Source organism: Watersipora subatra, chromosome 11 (assembly GCF_963576615.1).
Source record: "Watersipora subatra chromosome 11, tzWatSuba1.1, whole genome shotgun sequence".
Classification (NCBI taxonomy): Eukaryota; Metazoa; Bryozoa; class Gymnolaemata; order Cheilostomatida; family Watersiporidae; genus Watersipora; species Watersipora subatra.
Window position 1 is genome coordinate 31,179,405 of NC_088718.1, and position 23,530 is coordinate 31,202,934.

At 33.9% G+C, this 23,530-nt stretch overlaps 1 protein-coding gene across 1 annotated transcript; it reads left to right on the plus strand.

Moving 5' to 3' along the window:
* The first annotated feature begins 311 nt into the window (after positions 1-311).
* On the plus strand, positions 312-23,242 carry LOC137407972 (uncharacterized protein MCAP_0864-like). Its single transcript, XM_068094360.1, has 6 exons — positions 312-436; positions 14,668-15,065; positions 15,178-15,573; positions 15,685-15,936; positions 18,456-18,593; positions 23,148-23,242. The coding sequence occupies exons 1-6, from the start codon at positions 312-314 to the stop codon at positions 23,240-23,242; spliced, it is 1,404 nt and encodes a 467-aa protein (XP_067950461.1).
* The last annotated feature ends 288 nt before the right edge of the window (positions 23,243-23,530 follow it).

A 23,530-nucleotide genomic window follows, 5' to 3' on the forward strand; every position in this document is an offset into this window, starting at 1 on the left:
ATGGAGCTGGCAGTAGCGAGAAGAGTATACTGATTTATACAACAGTGAGAGTGGATGATCAGGAGAGTGAGGAGAGTAGTGCGGCCGGGTACGACAGCAGCCCCGGGTTGCTGGGGAGTGATGGTACGCAGGAGGAGTCGATGGAGGAAGACCTGGGTTAAAGCGTAAGGTAAACTTCACCAGCAAGGTGAGTTGATGAATGAGTCCCAATGTATTTCTGGAAGGTTAGTGGCCCATACAAAAAAGAAAAGAAAAAGGGCATGTTGTATAATCGAACTGGTGGGCCGCGGGCTACGCTAATGCCCGAGGTCATGGTAGTTACAGGTAGTTACGAGAGGTCACGGGAAGTACGAGAGGTTACGGGAAGTACGAGAGGTTACAGGAGTATAAAGGCGTGGGGAGATTGGGAGAGAGTTCTTCTTTACATCAAACGCATGTGAGTACACACGTTTATATAACAATGACAGAAATACATTCATAATTATCAAACAGAAGGATTATATTCAGGGCATTTAGTTCGCAAAAGGACTAGCCATAGTTTCTAAACGGTGCAGCGATCTTCACGACCGCTGATGGCATTGGACAAACAATTGGCCGGTGACAGCGTAACTGAAACGATGCAATGTGAAAAGGCCGGCGCTATCTATCCAAACTGTTTAATAGACATTCGGACAAGTTGGCTAGTGATCGTGTGTTAACCATTTGTGACGACACCTGTGTTCGTCCTAATCGCAACATGTTGCAAGGGCGACAAAGGCAAACGTCCTTAGATAGGTTTATCTTAAAACGGCCGGCTAGTCGTGAAAGCGAAAAAAAGGAAAGATTTCTCGCTAACCAGTGAGAAATTTCAAACTATGAACGCCGAAGAAATTTTAATTACGTTTAGTTGAAAATGAAAGTTTGCTTTTAGGTTTGCTTCTAAGTTTGTCTTTTAACACTTTGATAAAATCTAAATTTATCAAAGTCAACTGTTGTAACGAAAGATAACTTATATCTCCCTCCCTGCCAAATGCGAGTGTTAACTGCTATTGTATGTATTTAATTTTACATTTTAATTAATCACATTTCCTTGCATTATTTTTTATTTGTTGCTTTTTGAAAGCATGTAGTACGTAAGGACAATAGCCAACATGTTCTTTCTGTTACAACATCTTGTTTTGAGTGTTTTATTTGCCTTTTTTAGAGTATGGAAACCAATCAATATATATTTAATTGTTCTATATATAAGTTAATTGCACCAACATGCGAGTAAATTGACATACGAGCTCAGTCTCGGAACGCATTAAGCTCGTAAGTTGAAGTATGACTGTAGTTGTAACTCAGGATAAATTGCATGGAGATTACCACAGAAATAATCTGTGGAATTACGGATAAGCAACAAGTGAACATGAACAAATCGGTGGGGCCTGAATGCCCGGTGCCTGTATAAAACAGAATCACAGGGATTTTCCAAACAACGTCAGAGAAAAAATAGCGGTAGTATCAGCTAATTTTTTTCACAGTAGAATTCATTTCTTAATGCCATCATCTCATCATTGTTTAGTAAGTGGTTGACAGTAGGCAGCGCACAGTTCAAAAATTTTTGAAATCATGATTGTACTTGAAAATGACGGGTTAAATTCTGTGTGATAATAAGATTTGCTGAGACCAACGCATTACTAGAAAAATCTGTTGCTGGTTAGGTGTAGTTATGTAACTCACAGTATTTGTAGAAGTTAAAACTCAAGGTCAGATCGCTAAATGTGGTTGTTAGAAAAATTATGAAAGAAACCTCATGAAGGCTGAAGATCTGAACAATTTAGTTTAATGACAAGCGTGCCATATGAATTAGAACACAAAGCGTTAGTAACCAGGACCTATTTACCAACTTATTTACATTTGTAATTTTGTGATACATGCTAGGCTAATCCTTCACTCGCAATTTCTTGTATTATCTTGAGTAGGAATAGCGTCTACATTCTCTCTTTCCGTTCAGTCAGTCAGAGTACCATACGATGACTGTACGACATCCCAATTTTACATTAAGACCTGTATCAAGGTGTAACAGTATTGTCGTATTTAAAGTTTTGATAGATAGCTTCTGTCGGAACAGTAATTTTTTTATACTCAGAGGCTTTTATGCATGAATTGCTAATATTAATTCAACATATTCAGGATTTTTATTTTGCTTTGAACAGTTTGTATTAATTGTATCATTACCTATTGATAATTTACTATAATCACGGCATAACAGAATTAATTTAGTTATTACTTGCTAATTACCTTATATTTACATTTAAAAACTTGTATAAGTGTTTTATTTTATTTCTTAGTTAATTTTACTTGCACAAAACAATTTTCTCATGGTATAAAGTTTAAAAGTCAAAGCTGTTTGATAAAGTTTGAAGGTTAAAGTTGTTTGACAAAGTTTGAAAACCTTTACAGTTATTTTTTTCCTAATTTACTTAAACTGCACAAAACACTTTTTCTCATGATATGAAGTTTGAAATTAAAAATAGTAACTGTTGTTATATATTAAATAAAAATACTGGTTCGCATGTTGGCACTTGACCATAACCAATAATACATGTACCCATGATGAAACAATGAGTAGCTTTGACGAAGTGAACGCATGCGATTTTGTTAGCGCATACATTTTATCCCTACTACTCAGCCAGCGCCAAGAATGCATTGAACTATAATACAAATACGGTGGACTAGCCATCAGCGCAGCCTGCCTACAAAAAATTGAAAGACTAAAGAAATTGATATGCAAAAATTCAACCAGCACAAATTAAAAGTAACCATTGAAGCTAATAAAAATCTGTAAATTTCCTTGATGTAATCTTTAACCTCAATGCAAACACCTATTCATCCTATGCCAAACTTAGCAACACACCAATATATGTTCAAAAAAACACTAACAACCCACCAAATGTAATCAAAAATCTACCACACAACCTTAACTTACGACTAACTACACTATCTAGTAATGAGCATGAATTTAACAAAGCAGCATTACCTTACCAAAAAGCACTCAATTACAGTGATTATAGCTTCACACTAAAATAAAAACACATCCCGACTCAGCCAGCGACCAACAAGAGACAGCATAAGTGACATGTAATATGGAACAACCCACCTTTTAACGCTGATGTACAGAATAACATAGGCAGAAAATTTATAAACATAGATACATGCTTCTGTGTACCGATTCCCTGCACATAGTATCTAAAAGACACACACTATAACTCAGCTACTCTTGCATGCCTAATCTGAAACAGCACAAAAACTCACATAACAGACGCATGTTGAATAACCATCAGAGCACGACTACTAGTAGGGCCTGCATTTTTAGAGTAAGAAACAACTGACCACTGGACGAAAACTGCCTAACCACAAACATAATATACCAGGCCAATATTAGTATCTAGAGAGGACACAGGCGCTGAGAGCACTTGCATAAGACTATGTACAACCAAACTTTAACCTAGATATAAAAACTACAAAGGCCTCATTCGTGCACAGTAACCAACAAAACAACACAGAACTCCGTAAACACATTTGAAAACTTATGAATGACAATAAAAGCCATAGAATTAAATGGAAAATTAGGCAGAAAGTTAAACCTTACTCAAATCAAACAGAGAAATGCTATCTGTGCCTTAGTGAAAAATTTTACATCATTTTTAGGCCAGAAACAGCCACCTTCCACAAAAAAGCGCGATGAACAAAACATGCCAACATTAAAAGAAAAACCTTTGTAGCCAATACGATCCAGGCGGAAGCAGAGCTACAAATACCACCAGCAACACCAGCATTTATATAAAATGTATTAAAAGCAGTAAACTTTAAAAGCTATATACTACTTAAAGTTTCATGGCTGTTACCATTTGTAAACTAAAACTGAAAATCTTAAAAAACATATATATATATATTTGTTTATATATAAACATGTATATAATTATGTACATATATTTATACATATGTTTATATGCATGTATGCATGTATACATATATATATATATATATATATATATATATATATTTATACATATGTTTATATGCATGTATGCATGTATACATATATATATATATATATGTATATATGCATGTATACATATATATATATATATATTTATATATATATATATATGGAGGAGGCAAGCGAGGCAACTTAGTTGTTTTGTGGCAGGAAGTCAACTCTCATGGGTAATGGGATTTGTGTCCCTTGCCTAAGCTCTGAGCTGCACTGATGAGGCTTCAATAGCCGAAACAGTACTGTCTGTAGCATGAGTATATGCTCCCTCACTTCGGTTTGGTTGAGCGCTCTGTGAGAGGTGCGGCACTATTAGCCTTTGTGCAAAGCTCATCACTTTTGTGATTTGAGCACTCTGGTGCCAGCACATTGACTTTCTTAAAGTCTGCGAGGCAACTTAGTTGTTTCGTGGCAGGAGGTCAACTCTCATGGGTAATGGGATTTGTGTCCCTTGCCTAAGCTCTGAGCTGCACTGATGAGGCTTCAATAGCCGAAACAGTACTGTCTGTAGCATGAGTATATGCTCCCTCACTTCGGTTTGGTTGAGCGCTCTGTGAGAGGTGCGGCACTATTAGCCTTTGTGCAAAGCTCATCACTTTTGTGATTTGAGCACTCTGGTGCCAGCACATTGACTTTCTTAAAGTCTGCGAGGCAACTTAGTTGTTTCGTGGCAGGAAGTCAACTCTCATGGGTAATGGGATTTGTGTCCCTTGCCTAAGCTCTGAGCTGCACTGATGAGGCTTCAATAGCCGAAACAGTACTGTCTGTAGCATGAGTATATATATATATATATATATATATATATATATTTGAAAAATTATTGCGAAAAAAGTAAACTTTTAGTATTTGCGTTACAAATCTGTTTCGTGCGAAACAGATTTGTAAAGAGAATGAAATGAAAGAAATGAATTGACTTCTAATTGCAGACATGCTAGGAGTTATCTTCTCGGTTACACTTAGCACTAAATTACATTATTAACACAGCGAGCCCATTTCTGATATTTTGGCACATTCGGTAAAGCTTTTCATTTTAGTACAATTGCGTCTGAGGAGTGCTTCGCACGAAACAGATTTGTAACGCAAATACTAAAAGTTTACTTTTTTCGCAATAATTTTTCAAATATTTCATACTCCACTAATAATCTTTTAAGTTTTTAGTGTAGAGATCTCTTTTTATATGCTTTTGCACTTGCTTTTAGTTAACATATATATATATATATATATATATATATATATATATATATATATATATATATATATATATATATATTGCATCCACATCATCAGTGGATGCAAGCAGCTAGCAGGAAACGCATACACTTAGCGGCATAATCATGTCGCAGGTGTTGTATATAGAAGTCTATGTGATGAATATGGCCTTAATAAACCAAAACACTGGTGGGAAGCTCCTGGTAAGGTCAATGAAAATAACCGTGCTAAAATTCTCTGGGACTTCTACATCCTGACTGACAAGCATGTCCTAGCAAACCAACTAGATATAGTAGTGGTAGACAAGAGATCAAGAGAGCTACTAGATACATTATAGCAGTACCCAATGACTACAGTATAGCCAGCAAAGAAAAGGAGAAGGTAGAGAAATATCTCCCTCTTGGAGAAGAGATTGAAAAATGTTGGGATGTAAGAACAACTGTAATTCCAGTAGTCATTGAGGCATTGGGCGCAATAACACCGACGCATAAAATGTGGCTTGCCCAGTTACCAACAGCAATCAACTCAGGTGAGTTGCAGAAAAGTGTGCTATTGGGAACAGCTAAGATTTTGAGGCGAGTGCTCAAACTCCCAGGTCTCCGGTAGGAGACCCGAGTTAGAGCGGAAAGTACCACCCATACAGGTTGACCTGGGTGAGAAAAACAAATATATATATATACATATATATATATTTATATATATTTGTACATATATATACATATATATGTATTTTATATATATATACGTATTTATTGAAATGTATCCTACTTGAAACTAAAATCAGAGTGCTCAACATAGGATGGAGCAGTATAAATTGGAAAATTAAATAGTTTACTTATCTTTCAGCTACTGTCAGTTTTCTGCTGGCGCATTCTTCAGGCTGTAAGCTTCAACTTATCGAAGCTTACAGCCTGAAGAATGTGCCAGCAAGAAACTGACAGTAGCTGAAAGATAAGTAAACTATTTATTTTTCCAATATATACATATTTATATGTATATACAAATACATATAAACACAACACCTGAACCAAGTCTGGGAATCTATTCCGTTTTTTTTTAAGATGATGAGGACACCAATGGACATCGCCATAGAGAATAAGTATAATCTCTGGTTTGCCTAACAGTGATGCCCTCTGTAGGGCAACCAGTTAGCTAACCAGCTAATCTTAGTGGACCGACCTATAACTGAGTTTGCCTCCGCGGTCAAAGAGCAGAGCATATAAAAATGCATTTATAAGAAGCACATTTGAGACCAACAAAAAAAACCTGGAGCTCTCGCCTTATGCATTAAGTTTTATATGCATTTAATGGTATTTTTTATCTGTATACGCATGTATATTTGAGTGTTTTAAAATTTAATTTTATAATATTTAAGTGTTTTGTTGATCGTAGAAAAACAAACGATCACAGTGCATCATTTACGTATCAGCCTGAAAAGAGAAAGTGCTTTTAATATTTTCAAGTACTATTGTTATTTACATATATTACTCCACAAGTTTCAGAATGTGATGACATAAACAGTAGTTTATTTGCAAAAAGTTTTGCACAAAGTTTAATTTTATTACTTGTAGTGCGAATTTTTACCAACTGCAAGTTTCCCACATTGTTTCTAAAAATTACTTGTTTCATCTGCTAGAGTAGTCTAAAATTGATAACAGAAAACATGACATATTTAAATGAGACAACCTTTATTGCTTCAGTTGTTTCAATGGTTTTTTCATATTCATTGAAAACTAACAACATAAAACGCAAATTTTTATCCTATTTTTCCAAATAATTTTGAAATACAAATCTGAGAACAAAACCACAAAACTCAAAAGCAGTATTTATTGCAATATTCTATTTAGTTCTAAATACAGTTTCCATTTACTTTCCCAAACAATAATGAAAAGAAGTTTATGATTGAACACTATAAATTTTACCTACGATCAATTTTAGACAGATAAAATGTAGATTCAGTATGTTACTCAGATAATTACAGACCAACAAGTAAATCAAGCATTGACCCGGAGTTCTCATTATCTACATTTATTTGAGTTGGCATGCAAGTTTTTATCAGCAACAAATGTTTTGTAGCCTAAGCAGATTTGTAATAAAAAAATTTGGCAAAAATGTGTCAAGGTTGATGCTTTTATTATAGCAAGCTAAATTAGGTAGAAGTTATGTCATCTTTAAGTTTCAATAAGCTATTTAAGGAAAATCTGAATCATATATTACAAGTTAGAAGTTTTTCACAATGACAGAATTTGCTTTGGTTTATCCCAACGTTAAAGTCGTAACCTAACCTTCAATCATGTAATTCTTAAAACTGTTTTCTAGCACTACAGATATAGCATTTCATGTAGATTAGAATATGCAAATAGGCTACAGAAATGAAATTTGGTAAGTAACAATTTTAAATATATCTCGTAAGCTGCAACTGTCAATATTTACTACATATCCTTTGGGTAAAATAACTCATTGAAACAATTTGATGACGTCTAATTGTTATAAAGATTATTTATTAAAATCTAACTGCTAAAGTTAGTGTAGAACCTTATTTTGGCCAAAACTTGTTAAATAAACAACAAAAAGTTATTGTTTATATATAGAAAGTAAGCAAAGTTCTGCAGCAAAATGTGTTTTGAGTTTGAATGAAATTTTAAAAGTTTAATTGAGATCGATTTTCAGCGTACAATTAGAGGTAATATTTTTCAATAATACAATAGTTCTTTACCTTGTTTCTATGCAAATATCTTATGAAGCTTCAAGCTCCTACTGTATCTCCTTTAATCTAGTAAAACCAAAACAGCTGTAACAAAAACCTTATTAACAAATTGACAAATTAATGTATGTATTCAAAGACTCACCAAAAGTTGCCATTAATATTTTTCAATCACATAAAATGATGCAATCAAAATTACTTCACCAAAAAATGAACATCAATTTTTTAACTTAAAAGTAAGTGAGAAGATACCAAAGATTTATTTGCTTTCTAACAAGATAGCTCACAGGTTAGAGTGGAATATGGTTTTTCTCAAGAAACAATTTTCTTAGCAATCTAGAAAAAAAAACAGAGTATATGTGTGTAAACAAAAGTGCCTGCAGGTAAAATTCAATTATTTATTATTACAATGCAAATTAGTGCATAAATATTATATATAACTAATGTAATGAACTTTCTGCTTGTTTGATTTTTTAATTTCCAACAGAAAAGGTTTTGAGTAATGTTAGTCAAACTTAAAATTGCTAAATTGTTACATTGAAGTTAATTCTTAAAATGTTTTTGTTTCAAAGTTTTTGCATTAAATAGTAAAATCAGAAATGTTACTATAAAACCATAATTCTGAAGAAAAGGTCAAAACACGTTATTGTAACCTATAATTACTAAAGAAATATTAAATTTCTACACCGACCAAAACTATCTATTTAAATAGATAGTCTATTTGTCAAATTTCTAACTATCAAAGAAGTGAAATTGCATAAACTAACGGCAATTATAGTAGTTATCGTCTCTTTTACGTCAGACGACCGCTAATCCAAAGGAGACAAACAGTTCAAACGTGTAAAAGGAAGACAACTCACCAGCCTAAGCACAGTGGAATTCTTCTACAGTACCACTTGATGAGAGAATAGACATCATCCACAAAACTAACAGGGAGATGAAATCTTATGTTATAGACTGTTCTTTGAACAATATTTAAATACAACCCCGTAATTTTTGTTGGTAACTGAACGCTATCAGTTTAGCTATCAGTTCAGTTTTTCACACATTAAAGAAAAAATGGTATATAAATATTGATGTTTAGTTTTAGGCATCCCTATGTATATGCATACAAATATATATATATATATATATATTTGGTATATATGGTATCTGTTTTAGGCGTGTGTAAAAGAAATATATATATATATATATATATTTCTTTTACACACGCCTAAACCAGATACCATTTTTGCACCCACTCTCTCCCTTGGGAGATGTATTGCCCAAATTAAAGATAAACTGAGAATAAAACATTGTTCTATGGATTACTGATGCTACAAACTAGCCTATGAAATATAGTACAAGAACTACAGCCCTTATTTGACTCATTTAAGGTGAAACGACTATTTGGAATATAAGTTTAGATATTGGGCTCGTTAAAGAATCACAATAAATTAATTTAAAATTCTTTAGGGCTTTGCAAATGGAAGATTTAAGCGGTTCACATTGCAAAACAGATTATAGTTAATCGCTTCTTTGAGCGAAGTACTTTTTAAAGAGATATTTACATAAGTTGTTTGCTCATTTATGCTCAGTAAAGCTCTCACATACTGTTCCTAATCTCTGATGTCACATTATGCTTAGTTTCATCGAAAAAAAATTTCAGTTGAGTGTTTTTGTGCGTAACGACACCAAAATCTATTAATTCACTCACAAATGGTTAATGATTCAAAGTTAAGCTAATTTATTTGAGACAATAAGTGGTTACAATGTTTTAGCAGTTTTTTAAAAGAGAAAAGTTCTGAGATCTCGAATAACATTAATATGGCTATCTGAAACAGAGAGGCTATCTTATTTGTTTAAATTAGAATGCATTTAAGAGCTTTATTCTTACACCACTTGCAGTTGGTGCACTTGATGATGAAGGGAAATTTAAAATCCTAGCTAATTTGAAATGCTTTTATTTTGTTAGGTAAACATATTTTAGAGAGAATCTTTTTAAATTAAACTTTATCTTCCAAAACTGGATTGTTTCTAAAAAAAACATTTTAAAAGTTTAATGCCACAGATTACAATTTCTTCAAAATTTTGACTCCTAAAATTTATACATCGGAAAAAAAATGAGTTGATGTTTTATAGTGCCTTTGAGGAAATAATTAAACCACTATTATTAAAATGTTTAAAGTAAGAACATTTTCGTGTTCAACCCAGTCTGAAAGTTTTGTTTGTTCACAAAATGGTACAACATATTTACACAAGAACACATTATACAACGAAAACGTTCTAGATAACCCCTTCTCACACTGACAAGCTAGTTTGATTAAAATAAGCTTGAGGATCTGACCACTAACCAACTAACATTTGAATGGCACATTGTCAAACCCCCTTGCAATGGCAGCAAGCCTAACATAACTTCTTTGAAGTAAACTAAGGTAAAGTGATTTGTCTTTTGTAGTTGAGCTCAATAATAATTTGAGTCAATAAGCAAGATAAAAGGATAACATTTATTGACTTTGTATATAGAAGCCAGCTTTGCTCTTACCGTATACTTTCCTCATACTGTTTTGAACAGTTCAAACGTCTATCTCATTTTCTCAGACAAAACATGATTGCGATATTGGGCGGTTGATTGCTGCATAACAGATTGGTCAACTACAGATTGATCAACACTCCCCACAGAGTTTGACTGCAGGTAAAGGTATGTGTCACTAACTAGTAAAGCTCAAATAAGCAGATCAATCAAACTTTGTGCTGATATTTAACCTTTTCACTTCCGTAGACACATTTATGTAGACACATTTATGCGTGATCTATGGTCGACTGCCGTACACCCATTTTGCAACTTTCCAAACAATTGCGTAGTAGCTTAATTTTGTTAGTTGTTGACAACATAACCAACAATCTTTAGGACTTTCATAGTATTGATCTTGTTGTTCAAAGATTTCTTCATAAAGTTAGCCTAAATTGACAAAGTAATTTTAACTAATTTTTTGGTTGAGAATTTCCAACTTAAAAACAAACTTTTTTTCTTTCTGACGATTTTCGTAGGTATCTCCTAGGTTAGAAGATATTACAAATTAATATTAGAATTACTTACGCTAATTACTTATGTTGATGACATTATAGTCAAACTACATACATATTTTAGTGATTACACAAATAATTAAAGTAGCATCACCGACTCTGATGGTGGTGAAAGCAATAGTTTTGTAAGGGTAAGGAACATTCTGAAGGATCGCTTTAGTTGGCAGCGATCATAGCTACACATATCTTTATCAATGCATAAAGTATAGCCACATTGAATTGTTTACATAGCAATGTTTGTTAATATGGCGGCAAAATAAAATATATAACAAAAATGTTTTAGATAGAGTTAGAAGTTAGAAAATATTTTATACATGTCATAGAGCAAAATCGGCAAGTTTCTGCAAAATGGCTGGCGGTAAGCCGATAGCTAAACTTGTACATGAATGGCAGTGAAAGGGTTAAATAGCCAGCCAATTAAGAAATAAAAGCTATTAGTGTGGCTATGCATCAAACACCTTAATAAAATGATAAGTTGCTCAAAGAATTTTCCCTGAAACTAAAATTTTATTTTAAAATGTTGAGTTTTCAAAATCTACGGCACATTTATCGTTTTACAATGAAACTCATAGAACTCCTTACTCACTATTTTCATCAAAAAAAGCAACAAGGCAGTTGTCTTTCCAGTAAATATTCAATCTTGTACATTGGTAAAGCGCTGTTCAGGCCTATTAAACAGCAACAGGACTATTTAAAAGTTAGTTATTAGAAACTGATAACAAGTCTCTACAAGTTTAAAAGAAACTTAATTTATTTTTGTTATACTTTGAGGCAATAAACATCGAGACGTGTACCAAAGTAAAGCTGATAAAACTTTCCTACAAATCAATTGAAAAAAATCCCAGATTTTGTTTACAGAAAGCTTTAGTTTTTATATGATTGAAAAACTAGCGCTGATTTTTTTGACAGTAGCAATATGGTTTGCTTAAGTTTTCTGTTTGCTACAAACATAAATAAGTAAAAATATACTAAGACTGGGATTTCAATGGTGAATTATGTAAAAACCAAACTTTTGTTTTTAAAGGTAATAAAGTTTGCTAGAAGTAATGATTGTTGCTCAGTATTAGTTTATGGATTCAATAACAGAAGATAATGACTAGCTATAGATCAAAAAAGCGTCACTCATCTGAACAAATTAATCTGTGACAGCCAATTTTTTGACTAAAACTGGCAGGTGAATACAGACAAAATTGAAACCAATGATTTCTGGCGTAATAGTGTATGTAGCTTAGATCTTGTGTTGTATTATGAAGTTAAAAAGATGCATGCAACAAGCTATATTAGTATATCTTGCAACATATTATTATTTTTGCTAGGAAGATACAGGGTTGTCACAAAGTCTGTGTCTGCCTGTTTAAGTGTAGCACTGCAATAGATTCATCATTACTTGGAGATATTTGGTAATGTATACATAAGACCACGTACAAAAACAATCCTAATGGGCTAAAGAATACAAATAACTAGCTTTTAAAGTTGCCAAATATATTTTACTGTATCATCTGGTGCGTAATAATTCACACTGCATACCATGAAAATAATTCATCACAATTTCTGTTATAGTCTCCTCTTTAATTATTTTCTAAATTGAAAATAACACACTTTTGTACTGTGATGGGGGCCTTGGAAACAGCCATTGGAGTTGTTTCCCAGTTTAATATTTTGTCGGGTAACCTTTGCTGGATATAACCATCCTGTAGCATTTGGCAAACTGTGAACCTGCCTAACCAGCGCTTGAGGGTTGATAACATGAAACCAGCAATCTTTTTTGACAGTTTTTTTAATGCCCTGAGCATGGTAGATCTTTGGAGGTTCGATGTTGCTTCCACTTCAGTATCACACATTTTACTTTAGAGTGGTAGACTTGCAGCTTCTCCGCTATCGTTCTATGGCTCAGATTATCCATCGTATGCAGGTGAATGATGATTTCGTTGACGCCTTTCCTATCCATGGTTGATATTGACGTGGGAATGAGTTCTGAAAACTCTAGCTATTTCTTTTACATTGAGCAAGAATGTAAATCTATGCTGCACATGCTGTTCAACAGCCGCTCCATTATTGGGATACGGATCCACTTAAAATTAAAAATGTCATGTTTGATTTGAAAATTTAACAGGTAATAAGCACTGATTGACTTTAATTGGTTTAACATCGATTATTAATCTTGGATAGACACTTATTTTATTACTGATAGTGTCAACACAATCTATAGATAATTTACTTTTAAATGATGCATGATTTGTCAGGGTTTAATCCCACTGCATGACTACTACAACAAAAATGCCTAAATGGGCAGAGAAGTTTGAGGCCGACAAAGACTTTCTGACACCACTGTAAACTCATGATTCATTTCTTAGAAGTAATAAGAAATGCGCTTCTTCAGACTCTAAGTGTTACAGAACTTTATAGGTAGCAACATGTTTTGTACTCACTGGTTAATTTCTGTTTTTATCAATGCATGTGCATGTAAATGCCCATTGATGAATGGGTAAAAGCTACACAATATAATTTTCTCTCTACATTTAAGAAACAGTATAACCCGGTCACAGATTTGATAAAAAGTTTCATCAACTATAAAGGTGTGGTGCTGAAAGTTGAATGCCTAAAATTGCATCAAATTGAAAAAGGGTAAACTTGTAATGAGCTGATTGTTTATATGTATAGACTAAGTGAATTTCTGGAGTCACATGGGTTATAAGAAGGTCTTTGCACAATGTATTTAACTAACATATACTGCATGTACCATTCTAAATTTTAAATAAAGGTTTTTCTTTATATTAGTGTACTTTTCCTATTTACATTATTTGTTTATGTATACACATATGTACATATATGTATACACACTATATATATATACTATATGTAAACAGTTTATACATGCATTTATATATGTATTCATTGTAAATTTATACATGCATACACATATACTATATATATATATATATATATATATATATATATATATATATATATATATATATATACTATATTTATTTATATATAACATTCATTTACCTATTGATCTGCTGAACATATATACATTAGTCGAAGGCCTAGCGTCGCATGCGTATTGAAAAAGTTTGTGCTTAGAAAACTTATTTCGCCATCTACATATGCAACATTTACCATTAAAAGATTTGAAGAAAGTGTTGGTTTATTTCTACTTGATGTTTTTATTTGTTTGTAATTTAAACTTTACTGGCTGCAGCGCATAATACAGACTTGACATATTGCAATTATTTTGTTGATCATTTGAATTTGAGCATACAACCTCCCAAATGGCTACACATTTTTCTTATAACTGTTCAAACACGTTACCTCAATTTTTTCTAGTAGGTAAAACTGAACTACTAGAAATTATATAAATTATATTCATATATAATATATGTTTTATAAATATATATATGTATATATAATATATAATTATACAGATACATCTATATATAATTCTTGACAACACTTAAAGTTTATTACTTCATTAAATTTTGAAACCCTCCATGGCTCAACTCATGTATAAACAGATGTGAACATGTTAGATTGTTAAGAAGCTATTGTTAGTCAGAAGTTGTTAGAAAGTAAAAAAGAAAGTTGCATCAATTCAATGTTGTATACCTCTAGCTTGTTTTACCGCTGTGTGGGAGTTGTGTGCTCCTATGTGTTTGTTATTATACAGAGTCAACCACAAGATGGCAAACAAAGAACATGAGTTTAAAGAATTTTTGGTGAAATATACTGATGAAAACAACAAATTTAATAAGAGAGACTCCCAACAATGGATTCAAGTACTCGGAAATATTTCTCCCAAGGAACTTTCTTCAAATGATAAGTTTCAGATGCTAAAAAACACCCTCAACGCAAATAACCAAACAGCCCTTCATTGTGCTGCAAAGAAGAATGATCAACCTTTTTTTAATATCCTTCTGAAGGATCAAACAAGGGATAACGTGACTGATCTGATGGAAATTACAGACAAAGAAGGAAGGCGGGTCTGCGACATGAATATAATTTTTGTGGAGAGAAAGAAAAAGAGCTGGATGTTTAATCGACAAAAAATTTCAGTGAAAGTCGTAGGTAGGTTTGATGAAAGATGTGAACACATTTTTTTCTGCAATGTTTATTCTGCTTTTGATCGAGAATAACTATGGCCGATCGTTTTAAAAGTGAACATATGTTTATGTTTTAGATAAAAAAGAAAAGCTAACACATTTGAAGAAACTCCGAGATGATAAATCTGTGCAAATTAGAAATCTTATTAAGGAGAGAGCAGATATTTGCGAGGAAATTGCCGGACTGGAAAAAACCAGAAAGGAGCAAGATGAAATCAAGAGAAGTACCCTTGAATCTAAAATAAGGTGGCTAGAAAAGTCTAAGCAGCAAACGAAGAATGAACTCAAAGACACTAAAGATAAAAGAACACAAACGGATGTTGTCTTCAAAAGTTGTTACAAAAATGGAACAATCTCCGCCGAGGCAATAGAGCTGTTTTGTCCGGGTGCTCAAGGAAAAGGTGTTCCTAATCATGACCAGCTAGCAAATCGCTATCATGTGCTCTTTGCCTTCTATTCAACTAAGATCGAAGGTAAGCAGAGAAATAAAAAAAAACATTTGTAACTTATATTAGTCTTTTTGACAAAGTTTAGTTTTATGCCTGTGAATCATTTTTTAAATTGTGTTCATTTCTATTTTTTAGAGCTTCAACAAAGGTTGACTAATATTGAGGCTGACTTGAAAACGGCAACTCAAAACCTTGATCAGTTTGACAAGAATAATCCTCAATATAAGAAGCTGCAACAGCTGCATGCTGATCTATACCGTGTAGAAACAGAAATTGCAACAGTACGTCATGTCGCACAAGACCTTTGGAGCTACACCGTCACTGCAGTGCTCTTGAACCACTATAGAGATCTTGAGAAGGAGTATTCGTTCATGGTAGAGGCTATTGGTAAATATAGACTATCCCAGTGTGTTTTGTAATAGGCTCATCAAATTTTAAATGATTTATTTCAAAGTGGTATGTTCGGTCTTGAAACCTTGTTATTAATAATGTTTCCAAGTAAGAAGTATTTTTGTATTCATCATTCCAACTTTTTCTAGAGTTTTGTGAAACCACTTTAGGTAAATTTCGAATCAATATTTTTATGATTATGATTTCACCAAAAAACATGTACATGTATAAATTTTAACCAGTCAGAAAAAATGTGTGTGCTATTTACCATGGGTTTATCAAAATTATAATTTTTTGTGTGTGATGCTATTTTGTCTCAATTTTGGTTTTTAGAGTATATTTAAAAATGCTCATAGGTTTCCTATGCTGCCAACAATCTCTATATCTACTCTAATCAAGGTTAGCAAAGGAAGTTTTTTTTAAAACAAATCAAGACCTTTCAATCAAAACATTAGTTCAATGTAATTCTACTGGACCTCTGTTGCACTAAATGGAGCCCAACCTTACCAAATTGTGAAAATATATTCACTTAAGAAGGAAATACTCATTCTGTAGGCATACCCTTAGTGAATAAAAAAAGAGAAGAAGCAGCAGCAAAGGCAGTTGAAAGCAGCGATGGAAAACAAAAAGACAAAACATCCGGAGCGGTAAAGAAGCTGAACCAAACAAAACCCTCAAAGCAAACACTCAAACGTAATAACAGATTTTATAAATCTCAAATTTATGTTTTGCCTTTGTATATAGAGCCTAAATGATCACTAAATTTTATTACTCAATGGTTCACTACTTATTCACTACTCAATGATTACTCATTTTGAGCTATGCTTTGAAGGATCCAAATTAAACTCAAAATTGATGCTCTTAGGTCGTTGCACTGATAGAGTTTAATTTGTGAGCTAAAGACGTTGGTTAGCTATGCGTATTTCAACATTGTTTTTAAATATGTTTTTTTTTTGTTCAGCAGAACTTATCTGTTTAAAACTAAAACTCTTATGCCTGAGGAAAAACTTTGAAGTAATAGTGTTGTGTATAACACAGTAATTACTATTATTTTGGCTATGATTACACCCCTGTCCTTCCATTTTCTATTCTCTAGTTCAAAGGTATAGTTGGACATATAAGGAAAATATTTTATCATACAGGATTCCAACCTGTAGCATACCGACTTGTAAATTTTTATCTGAGACTGTCATCTTTTGTAAAGAATTTAGGAATTCCTGTGCTCATTATAGTTATTTTTATTTGCCTACTTGACAGTCTCTCATGGCCCTTAGGCTGCCAGGATGATAGTTTTGAATAAAATTGAGAGAAAATAAACTGATGAAAGTTCAACTTCATCAAGGCAGAAGAATTGGGCAAGAAGAATCAAAAGCAAAAAAACTAGTTAATTTGGAGATGACTATAATAAACCGCAACCAAAAACTATTTTGTAGCTCTGAAATTCATAATGTGTTCCCATTATATATTATTAAGAATAATAGTTATTTTTTACTCTTATCATGGTATCTTTTTAGGTTTTTTTAACTTAAAAAAATCTACCTAAACATGCATCACTGCAAATTAATAGCGTTATTTATATAATTGCCAAAAATTCTGCTCTGTAGATAATTTCTGTATCCCATGTAAAAACACAAAAGATTTTTTCGCAAAAAAATAAAATGTGTCGATTAATAAACGAACACTTTTTTAGATATTTGAAACTTTGTGGGAATGTTTTGTAACAGGTTTATTAATTAGTTTTCTACAAGATTGTAGCCTCATAGCAATAACTCATTTTAGCCAAACTTGTAACTTCTCTGTTAGAAAAACTACCAGAAGTCTTATGTGAAAAACCTTGAAATTGTATATTTTCAAAAACGGTGATTCAGAAATAAAACAAACAAGTACTTGGCCAGACTTTTTTCTCTTGCTTTTTAGTTCAGATGAAAGCTTCATGGTCAATAGATGTCTAAAGTAGCAAATCTTTAGAAGAGTGAAAAAACGGAGGACGCCACAAATATTTGTTCTATCTCTTTTTATGTCTCACTTAAAAATGTTGCCGTCCTTGTTTTGTGAAATTTTTATGAATCAGTGAGTTTGGGAAATACATGTAGTGGTTAAGACAGTTTATATATTTCTATTTGAAATTAGTTCAAAATTTACTGCTTCAAAATATTTAAAACTTACTTATTGGTCAATATTGTATTGTTGTTGAATCAGGCCAACACGGTGTCTCACCTAACGGTCAGTTTAGATCAGGTGGTCAAAAGTCTTGTTGAACTGCCGGTTTTCTGGAAAAAAGGTTTGGCTGCTGAGAATAGGACAGAGCCAATACAACAACGCTTTGTGATACAATAGTTGTTGCTTAAAAATGAAAGCAGAACAGCCTTGTGCCTGACTATGCGTTCAAAAGTATATTTCATAATGTATCTAAAAATACACTCCTTAATTTTGAACTGTTATTATTGTTGATCAAGATTTTGCGTGGTGCTTTAAATTTTATATTTCTAAAATCATTACCAGTATTTTACTTGTAGCAGAAAAGAAAAAGCTTGAGAATGAGATTGCTGACTTGCAATCTCAACTGTTTAAACTTCAACAGGAGTTTGAGCTAAAACCTTTGGACGAGAAGCGTGACCAGCACACCTTGAGGGAACTGAGAAAACAAATAAGGGGTAAAAAATAAATGAGCTTTATTGGTTATGCATACGTTATAATATTGTATAATGGAATGTGTTAGGAAATATTCTTTCTCGTGTATTTAATTGTTGCATAAGGACTGTTTTACGGTGTAGGCTAGATCATTTACTTCCTTGCAGCTTTGCCTTACATTTTCTCCTGCTATCTTTTCACCTAGTCCCCTCAATATATCTGTCTATTTTTGTATCTCAGTCAGGGTCTTCCTTGAAACCTCTCTGTGTATGCTTACTAAAATTATTTTAAAAGAGATCGGTACAACTTGCATACATAAAGATATTCATACATATATGTATATATATATGTATATACATGTATATATAAATATATATATGTATATGTATATTTATATATAATTAAATATATAAATATATACATATATATATATATAAATTGTTTCCTCACCCCGGATACCCCGTATGGGTGGTAAATTCTGCTCTAACTCGGGTTTCCTACCAGAGACCTGGGAGTTTGAGCACTCGCCTCAAGATCTTAGCTGTTCCCAGTAGCGCACCTTTCTGCTACTTACCTGAGTTGATTGTTGTTGGTATTTGGGCAAGCCACATTTTATGCTCCGGTGTTATTGCGCCCAGTGCCCCGATGACTACTGGGATTACAGTTGTTCTTACATTCCAGCATTTTTCAATCTCTTCTCCAAGAGGGAGATATTTCTCTACCTTCTCCTTTTCTTTGCTGGCTATATTGTAGTCATTGGGTGCTGCTGTATCTATTATAGTAGCTCTCTTGTTCTCCTTGTCTACCACCACTATATCTGGTTGGTTTGCTAGGACATGCTTGTCAGTTCGGATGTAGAAGTCCCAGTGGATCTTAGCGCGGTCATTTTCATTGACCTTACCAAAAGCTTCCCACCAGTGGTGTGGTTTATTAAGGCCATACTCATCACATAGACTTCTATACACAACACCTGCGCCATGATTATGCCGCTCAGTGTATGCGTTTCCTGCTAGCTGCTGGCATCCACTGATGATGTGCTGGATGGTCTCAGGTGCATCTTTGCACAGTCTGCATCTAGGATCGTCTCTAATGTGATAGATTTTTGTTTGGAGTTGCCTTGTTGGGAGCACTTGCTCCTGGGCTGCCATGATTAGCGACTCTGTATTGGCCGTTAGGTTTCCTTTGTTCAGCCACATATATGTCTGGTGAAGATTGCCAACCTTAGATATTTGTTGGTGGAAGCACCATGAAAAGTTTTCGTGTGCCAGTCAATTTCCTCATCATCAGGGCGTAGGCCCGTTGTAAGAGCAGCCGATTGAAATTCAACTAGCAACTTATCTGAAATGGCCATGGAGGCTGCATATGCTTTGATGCTTTGCTCCTCCTCTTTCACTGTCTGCTGTAAACTTTTGAGTCCCCTACCGCCATCTTTTCTATCAAGATACAATCTAGTAGTATCAGATTTTGGGTGGAGTGCTCCATGCATGGTCAGCAGTTTACGAGTTGCTATATATGTTTCTTTGATGGCTTCCTCAGTCCACTTTATTATGCCTGCTGGATATCTTATTACTGGCAGTGCGTAGGTATTTATTGCCACGACTTGGTTCTTGGCATCGAGCTGGCTCCGTAAGACCTGCCGAAGGCGTTTCTTGTATTCGGTAATGGCTTTGTGACGTATCTCGGCTTCGTGGTTGATGTTGCTTTGCATAATCCCCAAGTACTTGTACCCTTCTTCTATATCTTCGGCGGTACCATTTGGCATTCTTAGTCCATCTGTGAGCATAGAATGGCCTTTCTTAAGAATTAGCCTTCCACATTTCTCAATACCGAAGGTCATTCCGATGTCCTTGCTGTATACCTGAGTAAGGTGTATTAGCAAATCAATGTCCTTTTCTTTATTAGCGTACAGCTTGATGTCATTTATGTAGAAGAGGTGGTTTATCTTGGTACCACTCTTAAACTGGTACTCATATTGAGTCTCCTCCAGCATATTGCTTAGAGGGTTTTGGCATATGCAGAAGAGCAGCGGTTATAATGAGTCACCTTGATAGATGCCTCGCTTAATTTTTACACTCGCCAGCTTTTCACCATTAGCCTCCAGTTCCGTCTTCTATTTGGTCATTGACATCTTGATGAATGCCAAAAGAGCAGTGTGAACATTGTACATACTGAGGCACTCAAGTATCTAACTATGGGGAATTGAGTCATAGGCCTTTTTGTAGTCAATCCAAGCCATGGCAAGATTGGTTTGCCTTTTCCTGCTGTCTTGACAGACCGTCCGATCCACCAGTAACTGATGTTTGGCTCCTCGGGAGTTGCGCCCAGTTCCTTTCTGATCACTGGTCATATAGTGACTCATGTGCTCTTCCAGTTTGTCTGCAACTATTCCTGAGAGCAGTTTCCAAGTGGTGGGCAAGCAAGTTATTGGTCGATAGTTTTTGGGAATTGGCCCCTGCTTTGGATCTTTTATCAGAAGTACAGTTCATCCTTTGGTCAGCCATTTTGGATGGTCACCTTGTTCTATTAGGTATTCCATCTGCTTAGCCATTCTAGTGTGAAGTGATGTCAATTTCTTCAACCAGAAGGCTTAAATCATGTCATGGCCAGGTGCTGCCCAGTTCTTCATATGCTGCACTCTGCACTCTGCACTCTGCACTTGATGTTCCTTTTGCTGATGGTGAGTCCTTGCTGAGCCACAGTGTGTTGATGGCTCTCTTTAAGCTTCTTCATCCAATTCGCAGTGGTGTTATGAGTAGTCTCTTTCTCCCAGATGTCCTTCCAGAACTTTGAAGTGCTAGATCGGGGAGGCTCAATCATTGGCCTCTGCAGTTCAACTTTGAACTGGGAATACACTCTAGATGGATTATTGATGAACAGTTTGTTCATTCTCTTGTTATCCCGCTCTTTGGTGTAACGCTTCAGTCGTGCCGAGAGTGCTACTAGCTGCTGTTTGGCATATTCTAGAGCTTGTATTGTGGCTTCCCTTTTTGTACGCTCCAAACTGTGGTTAGATCTCTCACTGAGCATACTAACTTTCTTGTGCAAGTCCTTTATATATATATATATAAATATATATATATATATCTATACGCTGAACGACTGCGCGGCGTTACCCGGGTAATAAGTCTTTGCACAAAAAATTATTTTTATTTGACAAACAACAGCAGTTACTGTCAGATGGTATAGAATTGTTGATTAGTGCATGAGATAATGAAGTATTTATGGTGTATGTATTGTTCACAGCCTGAGAGTTGACACACAACTAAAGGCAAAACGATAGCATGGCTTAGATAGCTATTAAGATTACCATTAAACTGTTTAAGCCGAACAAGGATGTTGACTTTTATGCAAAGCCTGAAAGCCATGAAAGCACATAATTGGAGTCACATGCAAACATCCTATGTGACTAATGATAGTACATGTCAGTTACCTTTCTAACTAGCAAACTGCATATCATGAGAAAGATGTTTTGTACAGTTTGATTAAATTAAGGGAGAAATAAAACAACTCTAAAGGTTTTCAAACTTTGTCAAAAAACTTTAACTTTCAAACTTCATCCCAAAAGAAAACTTTTTGGTGCAAGTCAAATTAACTAAGAAACAAAATGATACAACAATATAAGGGTTTAAATGTAAATGGTAAATAATCAGCAAGAAATAGCTAAGGTAAGTTTGTTTTGCTACGATTACTATAAAAGATGGTTTGGCAATGATACAATTAATACGAACAGAGAAAACCAAATAAAAATCCTGAATATGTTAAATGAATAATAACAATTCCTGCATAGAAGTGTGTGTGTAAAAAAGGTTACTGTTCCAGCAGAAGCTATCCATCAAAGCTTTGAATATGACAACACTGGTATCTCTAGTTACAGGTACAAATGTAAAAAAGATATATCAAACTGTCTTTGACTGGTACTTTTCTGACCAAGCGGAGAGAAAATTTAGAGGCTATTTCCACTTGAGATAATACAACTGTTTGCTGAAAAATTATTAGCCCTTACAGCAATTTAGCAATTGAGCCTTACAAAGAACATGAAATAGGAGTTTACGAAGAAACAAAAAGCATCTTGTTTGATTGAGATTTTACAAGAATATTTAATAGATTTCATAGAGTTTAAATTAATGCGTCATTTTGCATGTGCATATGGTTTACGATATACGATAAGAGCCATGAAATTTCATAGAATGTACAGTTTAGCGGTTCAAGGTGTGCTTTGAAAATTGTGGTTGCAATATATGTGAGTTCAAATCCAGCATGCAGCAAGCTGTTCATTCCAAGTATTTAATAGCTTTAACTGGACAGCCAGACATCTAAACAGACACTGACAAACTTGTAGATTTATGTATTTCTATATATACCCATATTTTTTTGCAATCTATCAATTGTAAAATTATTCACCGCTCATTTAGGATAAAGATATAACTATTTGAAACATAAGACATGTTCTAATAGGCTTTGAACTGAGACAACGGCTCAGCTAAAAATTCCGTGAAGTTTGGCTACACTTGAAGATGATGATCATGTTATTTTATTTATAGTTTATTTAAATGTTTTTTGTTGTTTTCTTATTGCAGACTTGCAAGGTCTAATACTAGAAAAGGAAATGGATAGGAAAAGGAAACCTTTGTTCAAACCCAAGCCTCATTTACCAAATAACGTACCAAAATAATCATGGAATTGAACAGGTCAGTCTTTATGAAGCAACACAAACTGATTTAGAGAAAATGTCAATGGTAATTCGACTTACTTATATATTTATTTTGGGTCAATGCCATCAATAGTATGAACTTATTATTATTTAATAAATGAAAGCCGTGTCAATTTTCACAATATTTAAAACTGAAGCTCACAAGGAATAATATGCTTAGTTGACATGTTTTTAAACAGAACATATAAAACTTAGATGGCCGGCAAGACTTTCCTGGAAACCACCTATGATAAAATATTAAAGAAATTA

Excerpts from the sequence above, each read along its gene's own strand:
- LOC137407972 (XM_068094360.1), top strand. The coding sequence starts at position 312 with ATGGTAGTTACAGGTAGTTACGAGAGGTCACGGGAAGTACGAGAGGTT. Across the intron at positions 15,066-15,177 it reads AATTTCAGTGAAAGTCGTAG|ATAAAAAAGAAAAGCTAACA; the intron begins GTAGGTTTGATG and ends TTTATGTTTTAG. Across the intron at positions 15,937-18,455 it reads GTTCATGGTAGAGGCTATTG|CAGAAAAGAAAAAGCTTGAG; the intron begins GTAAATATAGAC and ends TTTTACTTGTAG.